This window comes from Pelodiscus sinensis, chromosome 27 (assembly GCF_052426305.1).
Source record: "Pelodiscus sinensis isolate ZL-2025 chromosome 27, ASM5242630v1, whole genome shotgun sequence".
Lineage (NCBI taxonomy): Eukaryota > Metazoa > Chordata > Testudines > Trionychidae > Pelodiscus > Pelodiscus sinensis.
Genome location: NC_143078.1, coordinates 16,088,970 through 16,100,904, shown reverse-complemented (window position 1 = coordinate 16,100,904; position 11,935 = coordinate 16,088,970). Strand labels below are relative to the sequence as shown.

General features: G+C 62.9%; 1 protein-coding gene across 1 annotated transcript; it reads right to left on the bottom strand.

The window, feature by feature from the left end:
• Positions 1–1,505: 1,505 nt before the first annotated feature.
• AMIGO1 (adhesion molecule with Ig like domain 1) lies at positions 1,506–8,092 on the bottom strand. Its single transcript, XM_075909997.2, has one exon. It carries the CDS (start codon positions 7,675–7,677, stop codon positions 6,178–6,180), a length of 1,500 nt encoding a protein of 499 aa, XP_075766112.1. The 5' UTR covers positions 7,678–8,092; the 3' UTR covers positions 1,506–6,177.
• Positions 8,093–11,935: the final 3,843 nt, after the last annotated feature.

The window sequence follows — 11,935 nt, the reverse complement described above, 5'->3', positions numbered from 1 at the left end:
GGGGGGAACCTTTCCACGGGGTAGGGCAGCAAGGGGGGATTGCAGATCCACCAGGCGACTCTGTGCCCCTCTCTTGGCCATCTGCCAGGAGCCAGCAAGGCTGGGGTGGGCGCAGCGTGTGCCCTGCGTTCAAGGCAGGGCTCTTGGGGAGACTGACGCCCAACAAACAGCCCCAATGACCCCTGTGCTCCAGTGGGGCAGGGCGCTCTCCGCTGGCCTCCGGTGGAGAGCAGGGGGACTTGACCGACTGGGCCTGCCCGGCCTTGCTGGCAGTGTGGGGCCTTGGGGTGGAAATGCAGGTAAGTGGCAATTAGCCTGTTTGGAAATCAAGAACAAGAGCAAGCGTGCCAGGGTCACTCACCCTGCCAGATGGCCGCCCCCCGGGGCTGGGCAAGGGGCCTGGGGTCACTCACCCTGCCAGATGGCAGCCCCCCGGGGCTGGGCAAGGGGCCTGGGGTCACTCACCCTGCCAGATGGCAGCCCCCCGGGGCTGGGCAAGGGGCCTGGGGTCACTCACCCTGCCAGATGGCAGCCCCCCGGGGCTGGGCAAGGGGCCTGGGGTCACTCACCCTGCCAGATGGCAGCCCCCCGGGCCTGGGCAAGGGGGCCTGGGCAGAGCCCTCGGGGAAGCATGCACAGTGCCTGTCTGCTGGGGGGCACCACGGGGGGGGGGGGGGGGCTGGAGACAGGCTGAGCTGAGCTTGCTGCAAGACAGTGCCTGGTGCACCCTGAATGCTACAGCCTCCCTGCCCAGATCACCCCATGGAGGTCAGGCGACAGCCCCCAGCGCAGCCCAGGCCGCCTGCATTGGCCTGCCAGCATCCCTGGACTTCTCCAGAGCAGCTCTGTGTGAGGCCAAGAGGGTTAAGGGTGGGACTGGTGAAGACAGTGGGGGCAGGGGGAGTCCTACCTCCTAGAGTTTGTTAATTGCTGGCTTTCCCCAGCTCAGCCTGTTGTCCGCCACCCCACAGCCCTGCTGGCATTAGGCCCCCGACAGAGCTTGCAGGTGGGGAAGCACCCGGGAGGGGTATGGCCAGTCTCCCAGGGTTGCGGGTAGGGGCTGGAGCCACATCAGCCCCCTCCCTGCAAGCACTGAATGACTGTTGTGCCCGCCTCCCCCCGGAGCTGTCTCTCTTCCCCCCCCACGTGGCAGATTCGCCCCCACACAGGCAGACACTGAGCTCTCCCCATGCTCCTTCCCCACTGGGCCCACGTGGGTGCTGCAGGAGCCCTAGTGCCTGCCAGGGGAGAAGCGAGCCGCCTACAGCAGCACGGCTGAGTCAGCAGAGCCCAGCCCCAGCCTGGTGCCACTGGGGTGCTGCTCTGCTGGGAACCAGGACCTGCCAGGGCCCCAATCCACCCAGGCGCCACCTCCATGCTGGCCCTGCCCTGATGGCTTAGCCCTGCCCTCTTGGTCATGGCCGGGGGCCTGGCCGCTCTCCCCCTCCTGCAAACACCCCGTCCGTACTCCACAGGCTGGGGAAAAACCAGACGGAGCCGGCGGCTGCAGAACCTTAGAGCATGTTTATTTTCACCTATGTCTACGCGCCCGAGCGCGGCCCAGCCCCCCAGAGCGCGGCAGCCCGTGTGCTCTGCAGGCCGGGCAGCGCCGGCTGAAATGGAGAACAGAATGCGCATCCCGTGCAGGGCAGAGGAACAGCCATGGGGCCTGCAAGCCCCCAGAGCGGGGCAGGAGCCGGAAGCCTCTGCCTGGAGCCCTCTGGCCCTGGCCTGGTGGGAGCAGCGCAGCCACCTGTCACCTGGCCTGGAGGCTCCCCTGTCACAGTGGTGCAACCGGCATCCCCCCTCCTCCGCAGCACACACTCCCCCACTGGCGGAACCAGAGCGCCTCTCCCCCCAGCCCCCTCTGCTCTCCTGGGGGCTCCTGTCCACTGCCACAGCCCCCTTTGCCCTCCGCACTCTTCATGCTGGGTCCCCAGCTCTGCCCGGAGGGGGTCCCCTCGCCAGTGCCCTTCTGAGCAGTGACCCCGTGTCACCCCAGCCCTTGGCTCTGGTGTAATGACACGAGCTGCGAGGCTGGGTGGGGGCTGGGCTCCCGCGTCAGGACCCCCCATGGCGGGGGCCTGGCTCTCGCATCCGCTGCGGGGCACTAGCAGAGACAGGCCTCCACCGCAGGGGCCTGCCCCTTCCTGGTGCCGGGTGCTTGGAGGATCAGCAAGCGCAAGGGGGGCCAGTCTTGCAGGCAACAATTTCTGCCCCGGCTTGGTGGTGGCGTCAGCTCCTGGGAGGGGGAAGGGCTCCTGCCTGGCTCCTTGGGCTGCAACTACATTGGCCTGTTTCAAAGCTCCCAGGGCATCCCCTCCGTGGCCCTGACTGGGGGGGCTGTTTCTGGGCCAGGCAGGTACCAGGCGGCTCTTCCAGCCCTGGCTTGCTATCTACAAAGGGAATGGGGGGCGGCTCCCCGCAGGAACGGGCGCCCTCGTGCTCCGGGCGCTGCAGCAGGGCCGGGGAGCGCGCAGGCTCTGGCTGCTCTCAGGGCTGCTGAGGTTGGGGCGCAGGCTGCGGGGACGGGCGCCACAGACGCTGGCTGGCTCGGATCTGGCCTGGGGAGCTGGGGGAGGGGGACAGGAAACAGGGGCCACGTGACTGGCCAGAGCTGTTTCTTCCCTCCTGTGTGGCTCCAAGGCCCAGAGCAGGCTGCACCACCTGGCCTGCTGGGGTCTGCCTGGGGCCCAGCTGAGGGTCACCACTGGAGTAAGGCAGCCTCCCGCCGGCCCATCCAGGGCGACAGCCCAGCATACAAGGGGCCCAAGGACCCCACGGCTCCTGCCCTCTGCCCTCCACGCCACTGGGAACTGGTCAGTTCTCTAGCTCTGGTGGCCTCTCCCAGCCCCTACCTGGGCTCTGTACAGGGAGCTGGGGTGCACCGCGGGCCCTGTGCAAGCCGGGACAGTGTAAGGCAGGGTGGGCAGGGCCTCAGGTGAAAGGGGAGGGGCCTCCCCTCCCCCCCCCCCAGAGAGCCACCAGCTGTTCTTAACAGCTGGCAGTTTCCTCTCCTGGCGGGTGGGAGTAGACTTGTGTGCGCTCCCCCTCCCCCAGGTCAATCCGGGCCTGGGGGAACACGCACAGTCTGCCCCAGCCCTGCAAGGGAGACCCCACTTCGAGTCACCCGCCAGCTGAGCGGCAGCCGCTGGTTGACTAAGTGCCAAGCCCCTTGCAGGGCGGGAGGAGACTGCGCACTCCCCCGGCCCATCAGGGCTTGGGAGCGAGGGGAGCACGCCGTCTCCTCCCGCCCTGCAAGGAGCCGGGGGGGGGGGGGGGGAGAGCGCAAAGTCTCTTTCCCCGCCCTCCAGCACACGGTGCTTAGAATCAACCTTGGTGGTTACCGCTAAGTGCTGCGCGCTCCCGCGTCCCTAGGCCCCGATTGGCCTGGTGGCAGAGGAGCGGTAGGACCTCCATGGCCGGATCAACCTGCTTGGTGGGCCGGATTCAGCCCGCGAGGCCCCTTTTGCCCACCCTGGTGCAAGGCATGAACCCAGCCATGAGGTCCTGAGTGGTTCTTAACGGGCACACGAGCCCACCCCCTTCCCCCTCGGACAGATCCTGCTTTCTCCCTCGCCGGCCTTGCTGGAGCGCTCGGCCCGGCCCCGGGCAGATCTGCACAGTGGGCGGCACTCACCAGCCAGGGCTCTCACCCCTCTGCTTCCTGGCGCAGGCAGAGGCCCCCACATCTGTGGCAGGAAGCAGGGAGGGGAGCAGCTCTGGAGGCTGGGCCCTGGGGAGGGAGGTGGGGGATGTGCACACACCACACACCTGTGAACGCTCACACTGGCATCCATCCAGACAGAGGTGTGCACACCCCCATACTCGTGTGCACACCCCCATACTCCCCTCGCCGAGTGCCCATGCGCTTGGCCTCACCTCCCAGCTCTGCCCCTCCCAGCAGCCCAGGAGCTGCCAGCCAGGCGCCAGCTTGCGGAGAACACGAGCCGGGCAGGATGCGACTGCGTGTGCACGGGCGAGCTGCAGCGTACGTGGGAGTCATGCCAGGCAGAGATGGGAACGGGCGCGTGGAGGGCACAGGCCTCCTTGGAGCCATGCCTTGTGCACGGCCTCGTCCCCCCACCCCTGGCCTCTGGGCTATTTGGGGAACTCGCTGGGAGGCTGCAAGCTAGCAGGGTTTTATTGGGGGGGGGGGGAGGAGAGAAAAGGGGCCAAAGCAGCCAGCTAAGCTGCTTTGTGGTTCCTCAGGTGCCAGGATTGGTCTCAGTCACACACACTCAGCCCACCAGGACCAAGTCATCCCGCCCCCGGCACACTCCCCTTGCACTGCCCCCCAGGACCCCCCACGGCGTGGCTTGCAGGCTGGGCTCACCTGGGTCGCATGCTTGGCTTCTCTTGCAGGACTCATGCTTCACAATAACATGCCAGGAAAAGCGTTTCGACGAGCCCCGGAGCTGGGCTGATGAGTGGGATGGCGGAGATGGCGCCGCGCGCTCCTGCGTGTGCCAGCCATTCCCTCCGGCTCCGGCAGGCTCGGCCGGCTCCCGGCCAGCGCTGGAGAGATCTCGGGCTCCAGGGAGGATGCCCAGCCACGTACCATGGAGCACGTCCCTCTTGCTCACGACCAGGCCCCAGAGATCAGCGGGGGCTCCCCTCTAGCCCCCTCGCTGGCTGCTCTCGCCCTGTGTTCACCCCCTGCTCCCCAAAGCTAAGGGAGCCCCCAGTCGCACAAACAGCTTGAGCACTAGGGGACCCCCCGCTGGGTAACACGCAGCCCCGGGCAGCTGCTTTGCTTCCCCTACCTTCATGCACAGCAGCACCCTCCCTTGGAGAGCCCCGCACCTTTCGCCCATGGCTGTCACCTCTGCGGGTGGCACCTGCCTAGTGCAGAGCCCTTTGCCTGCGCCTGGTGCACAGACCGACCCCTGCTCCAGCTGGCACAGGCTGGGCGAGTTCATGGCTAGCAGACTCAGAGCTGGGACACCAGTGTCAGGGCCACTCTGTCCCCCGTACGGGGGAAGGGACCACGAGGCCCTTTTCCACTGCCGGCTCATCTGCCCCCACACCTTCTCCAGACTGCCCCTGCCCCCTGCTCCTTCCCCTCCCCCCCCCCTCCCTGGGAAGGGCCCTGATGCTCCAGGTACAAGGAAACGCAGAATGGAAAGGATCCATTTGTAGCTGGGGGGGGGGGCAAACAAAGCCCCCAAGGGTTGTGGTGATTGGGGGAGGGGGAAAGCTTGAGGAAGGTGCTGTAGAAGGAGCACTTCCCCATCTCCTATCCCCCCCCCCCCCCGCCCTGTCTGCTCACCTAGGTCCCACGCTCGCCCCTTCCTGGCAGGGCTCCTGCCAGCTGCCTTCTGCAGACTCCATCCCCAGTCCCCCTTCCCAGGGAAGCCCTGGGGCATGCAGCTCTGTGAGCAGGGCCCCTGGGTGCCTGCCTTGCACGTCTCCCCAGCAGCCATGTACAGCCCACTGCAGGGCTGAATAGCTGTCTCAGAAACCCAGCTTGTGCCTTGATGTATCATTGTAATTAAGACCCGGAATCTGATCATTACGCCGTCAGGCAGAGCTCACGGGGGACCAGCTGGGCTTGATCGTGCCCCATCATGTCCCGAGTGCCGTGCCATTCCCAGGCCCGAGGGGCGACCACGTCCCGCTTTCAACCTCAGGTCGCTGAAAATCCTTGGGCTGCATTAGTCTCCTTGGCAGGAGACAGCCCCTGCTCCCACATGCTGGTCCCCACAGATGCCAAGCTAGGAAAGCAGAAGGTGACCTTCAAACTGCAGATCCAGCCCAAGGTCGTTGTGCTGGGATAACTCCGAGCCGAGCACGGGGTTGTGCCAAGGAGCCGAAAGCAGCCCTGGGGTGGCCTTGGAGGAGGAAGGAAGAACTGCTCTGGCATTGCAGCATGGCTGTGCACGGGCACCCCATCCCGGCTGTGGGCTTCCTTTCTCAGCGGGACCCTGCAGAGCGCTGGCTGGAGGAAGGTGCAGCTGTAGCTCTGCTCCGAGGGCTGGACGGCTGCGAGGAGCTGGCGGACGGGAGTACAACGTTCACTGGGGTGATAGCAGGATGGGTGCTGCGTAGCAGGAGGCAGTGCCTGGCCGTGGCACTGCGCCATGTGCATGGAGCTCTATCACCCCCTGCTGGGCCCAGCCCCAGTGGCAGGGTCCCTCCCTTGCCTCGACACGCCTGCCTGGGTCTGCCGTACGCCTACACCACGATGGGCGTGTCCGAGAAGACCGAGCTGACGGAGTCCGGATCTGACATTTTCCTGGGGCCCTTCGGGGCCCTCCTGGCGGGCTGCCCTGGCGAGCGGCTGGGTTGGACCTTGCCGTTTTGGCCTTGCATGGGGCCAGGAGCTGCAAGGTGACTCAGGCTTCCCTTGTGGCCGGCCACTTCAGGGTCGTGGTTGGGCGTGGTGCTGAGCATGGAGGAGTTGATGCTGTCCTCTAGCTGGGCGGCTGGCTTCTCGTTGCCCCGGCACCAGCAGCGGCAGGGCGTCAGGTACAGGTAGATGAGCACCAGGATGACGCTGAGAATGCAGCCCACCAGCGTGGTGTAGGCCGTGTTCAGCGTGTCGTGAGACCCGTGCTGGGTGCAGTTGTAGACCTTCACGTCCACGTAGAGAGTCTCGTTGAAGGCCTGGCTCGCTGCGTAGCAGGTGTAGACGCCCGTGTCCTCCACCCGCACAGGGCGGATCTGCAGGCTGCCGTTGCCCAGCACCGTCACAGTGCTGTTGGCGGCCTCCTCCGGGACACGCCTGTTGTTTGGCGTCACCCACTCCCTGGTGGCCGCCCCCCGGAGCCTGGTGTCGCAGTCGATGGTCACGGTGTCCCCCAGGTAGGCCTCCAGCACGTGCTCCTTGAACTCGCTGCAGTTGAGGGAGTCCTGGCTGTTGAGGGTGAGGATGCTGACGCTGCGCTTGCCCTGCGGCAGGCTGCACACCAGCTCCTCCCGGAAGTCCACCACGGAGCTGAGCTGGCGGGCGTGCCAGTGGGCAAAGAGCTCGTACAGCCCGCAGTCACAGCTCAGCGGGTTGCTGTGCAGGTAGAGGCCATTTTTAATCCACGCCGGGAGGCTTTTCAGGGTTGCCACCGGCAGGACCTTGAGCTTGTTGGCCGAAAGGTCCAACAGGGCCAGGTCGGGCAGCTTGGCCCGGTCCTTCACCAGCTCCACGGGGAAGCGGGAGATCTGGTTTTGGCTCAGGTAGAGCTTCTGTAGCTTGGCCATGTCATCGAAGGCGCTGCGGTCCAGCTGCGCGATCTGGTTGTTGTAGAGCAGCAGCACCTCCAGCTCCTGCAGCTGGCTGAAGAGGTTCTCCTCCAGCGCCCGCAGGCTGTTGGAGGAGAGGTCCAGGTAGCGCAGGTGCGGGACGTGGCCAAAGGCCTCCGTGGAGACGAAGCCCAGGGCGTTGTGGCAGAGCAGCAGGGAGTGGAGGTGGGCCAGGCGGGCGGGGGTCCAGTCGGCCCGCAGGCGGGTCAGGTTGTTGTGGCTCAGGTCCAGGATGGCGGTGAAGCGGGGCAGCCTGGGGGGCACGGTGCTTAGGGCCAGCTTGGAGCAGCTGATGATGTTGCTGGCGCACACGCATTTCGGGGGGCAGTTGAGGACCGAGCCTCCTTCCCGGGCGAGTCCGCAGCCCAGCAGCAGCAGCAGGCCCAGGAGCCAGGCTGCCCCGCCGCACAGCCCAGGCGCGGGGTGCCCCAGCCACATGGTGGCCACGTCCCAGGCGCACGGAGGCGCAGGGCCGGAGCTGCCAGGCTGCGGTGCAGCGAGCGGCCCGCTGCGGGATCCGCGTCACCTGCTCTCGGCACCGGCGGCTCCCGGCCGGGAGGGGCCCCGCGGCGCTCAGCCCATCCTCGCTTCGCGGCCCGGACAGCGCCCGCCCGCGCCCCGCTCCTCGGCCGGCCCGCGCCGCGGGGGAAGGCGCCTGGGCGCAGCGAGCGGTGCGGGGAGCCTGTCACCGTGCGGAGGGCGGGTTGGCCGGGGGGCCGGGCCGGCGCTGCCCGGCCCGCGCCGCGCACATCGCCGCCGGGCTGCAGGCGGGAGCCGTCGCTCGAACCCGGGTCGGGCCGGGAGCCGCTGCGGGAGCCCCGCGCCGCAGCCCGCTGGCTTCGCTAAGGCGCCGGGATGGAGCCTCCTCCCGCTTGACGGGCACAGGCGCCTCATTAGCATGACTGGGATTGTCTAATTACGGGCGGCCAGTCACCAGCCGCGCCCGGCGCTCCGCGCGCAGCCATTGGTTGGGGCTGCGCCGCACCAGGCCAATCAGCGTGGCTGGCGTTTAACCTGTGCGGTGCTGGCGGGCAGCAGAGCGCGGGGCCGAGCTGCGGGGTCTGGCCCCTGTCGAGCTGGGCGTTGGCGGGACCCGCAGCGCAGCTCTGGGCTGGCGCCCGGGCATTAGCAGCGCTCGCCCCGCGAGGGGGCGGCCTCCTGTGCGGGAGGGGGGCAGGGGAAACCGCACGAAAATAAGGGGCAGCCCCGTGTCCCCGCCTTGCCCTGTGACTTGCAGAGTTTTGCTGCCCTCGAGTGCACCTTGCAATTGGCAGCAGCCTCAACGCGGGGCTTTGCTGTCCCGGCTGCGCCCGGCAGGCCGCGTGTGCCCAGGGAGAAGCGTTTGCGATGCCAGACTCGACTGCTCGAGCCAGATCTTCCTAGTCTGTCGTCTAATGAGCTGGCCCAGTCACAGCGCCGTCCCATCGACAGGGCACCGCTCCATAGGAAGGCAGGGTGACAAGCGGAGGGGACTGCGGGAAAGGGTGGGCAGGGGAAGGCGATGGCCCAGAGACGTGTGTGCCTGCATCTAGCCCTGATTGTAACGGCCAGTTCTCCACTGGGGAAAATTTTGCAACGGAAAGTGGCTTTCAGGACTAAGAACTTTTCACCAAAATGTCCATTTTGGGGGAAAAGACAATTTTGTCCCAAACCTGACATGTTTATATTTAACATTCAAATATTTCCATTTTAAACCCCAATAGTTTAGTGTTTTTAAAAAGAAAAAAAGCAAATAATTTTTTTGTTAAAAACGAATGTAGTTTGGTTTGGTTGGAATTTCACATGGGAAAAATAATCCAGCCCTGGGTTGGAAGCTTTTGTTTGCGTATGTAGTCTTAGCTGCTCACTGTGTGCATGGGGGGGTGGGGAGGGGCAGAGGTCCCTGGTAGCAGGGCTCTGTGGTGCTGGCACTAGAAGGCTGGGCCAGCCTGAGGGGTAGGTATTGTTATAGGGTTAAGTCCCATTGTAGGACCCACCTGGGCAAATAGGAGTCAAAATGCAAATAGGAGACAGTTTGTGCTCACGTTTGAAGCATCAGTTTGCAGCATCAGTGTGAGCTCTGCACTTTACTTAGCAGGCTGGAGGAGAGACAGCCATGCCTTCGGCAAAGGCAAGCCATGGAAGCACGAGCCAACTTTTCATCTTAGTTGTGGTTTCCAAAGTTACTGGTAATCGAGACATTGAAGAAATTGCTAAAGGGCATAAATTATTAGTGCCTTTGCATTTTCACCTCACTTATGGGACTGGCTCTTTCCCAACACAGCCTCCCACAAACGCAGCATTACTGCTCTTCCTCATCACTGAGCAGCGGTCAGGAAGGATGGCCGGCTTACAAATCCCGGCTGGAGTGAGTCAAAGGAGACACCTTGGGTCATCTCAATGACAGCAGTGGAAACCCCTTTGGCCCTGATGAGCAATGGGGGGCTCTACCCACTGGGTTCAGGTGGAGTTGACGGAGCAGAATGCTATAAAGGAGGGCTGGGCTGCGCCAGATCCAGCTTGCTAAGTCACCAGATCTGACCCGCAGACGAAATGGGGAGCCCTAGGCAGGTCCCCGCTTGCCTTGCCCCACCCGCACGCGCTCAGAAAAGCCGTTGCTGGGCCGTTTCTCTTTCATAACTGAGAGCCGGGAGGGAAGGGGAGGAAGGCTTCATGAGCTGCTTCTGCCCCCAGCACAATCCCATTGGCCAGTTTCTGACCAATGGGAGCTGCCTGTTTGAAAGGCAGGGAGCACACAAAGCAACCATGTACCCCTTCCTCTCTGGCTCCTAGTTAGTCACACACAGCCTGTGCAGGGGCAGGGCAGGCAGGGAGGCTGCCTCAGAAACGTGCTGGGCTGCCGGCTGGGAGTCATCCAGGTAAGTTGCTGGCCAGAGCCCACCTCTGACATTCCAACCCCTCCCTCCCCCAACCCTCTGTCCCCCACTCCTACCCCCTTACGCCATATAACCCAAACCCTCTGCCTCCCTCCTGCACCCAGGACCTGCACCCCAGCCCGCTGCCCCAGCTCACAATCCTTTCCTGTCCTAAGTCCCAACCAAACCCCTACCCTCAGGTCAGAACCCCTTCCTGTACTAGGTCACACCAAACCCCTGCACCGCCAGCTAGTGCCCAAGGTCACAACTGCCTCCTTCACCCAATCTCCCTCCCAGGCCCCCCAGACCCTCTCCTGCACCCTAAAGAGCTGTGCAAGGCTCGGGGTGGCTGCTCAGGGTTGGAAGGAACAAGAACCGTCCTGAATCTTCAGCCGGAGCCACCTTCTGAAGAGTTTGGTTACCTGTGGCCTAGGGCTGTTCATCTGCGGATATCTGGCTAATTGTGAAGTCGATACAATATGTATCGATTACTTGACTCGTCGATAAGGGCCGCTCAGCAGAGCCACGGTGGGGATAGCTCCCGCAGCCAGCTCACAGCCAGAGGAGGTGGGCGGGGGAAGAATTTTTGTTCCTTAGCGGAGCTTGGCTTGTTTACCTTAATCAAACGAAGGCTGAGGGGGGACATGATTGCACTCTTTAAATATATTAGAGGGATAAATACCAGGGAGGGAGAGGAATTATTTAAGCTTAATACCAATGTGGACACAAGAACAAATGGATATAAGCTGGCTAATAGGAAGTTTAGACTTGAGATTAGACGAAGGTTTCTAACCATTAGAGGAGTGAGGTTCTGGAACGGCCTTCCAAGGGAAGTAGTGGGGGCAAAAGATCTATCTGGTTTCAAGATTAAACTAGATGGGTTTATGAAGGGGATGGTTTGATGAGATAACATGATCTTGGTAACTAATTGACCATTCATTATCAGAGGTAAATAGGCCATTGGAGGGATGATAGGAGTTACTATAAAAAACTTTCTGGGTGTCTGGCTGGTGAGTCTTGCCCACATGCTCAGGGTTTAGCTGATCGCCATATTTGGGGTTGGGAGGGAATTTTCCTCCAGGGTAGATTGGAAGAGGCCCTGGAGGTTTTTCGCCTTCCTCTGTAGCATGGGGCACAGATCACAGCTGGAGGATTCTCTGCATCTTGGGGTCTTCAAAGTATTTGAAGGCTTCAATATCTGAGATCTAGGTGAGAGGATTATTCTAAGGGGTGGGTGAGATTCTGTGGCCTGCACTGTGCAGGGGGTCAGACTAGATGATCATAATGGTCCCTTCTGACCTTAAAGTCTAGGAGTCTATGAGTTCACAGCCAATGACAATGGAAGCGTGACTGACTGCCTTGCAGAAGTGTGTCTGGTTTGTCCAAGGTGACAAGGAGAGAATGTGACCGAAAAGGAATAGAACCCAGGAGTCCTGATACCCCTTCTGCTCTCTAAGCATCACAGGCACTAGGAGGGTTAATTAATGATACCTTCAGCTTTTCCCTCTCTAGATCTCCAGGGGGCAGAATCCTGGGGCTGGAAGAGACCTCAGCGGTCATCGAGTCCAGCCCCCTGCCCAAAGCAGGACCAACCCAACTCAATCATCCCACCCAGGGCTTGGTCAAGCCGAGACTTCAAAACCTCTAGGGATGGAGATTCCACCCCCTCCCTAGGGAACCCAGCCCAGGGCTTCCCACCCGCCTAAGGAAATAGTTTTTCTTCATATCCAACCTAGACCTCCCCCACTGTAACTTGAGACCATTGCTCCTTGTTCTGCATCTGTCACCACTGAGAACAGCTTCTCTCCATCCAGAACAGCCTCTCTCCATTACACAGATGG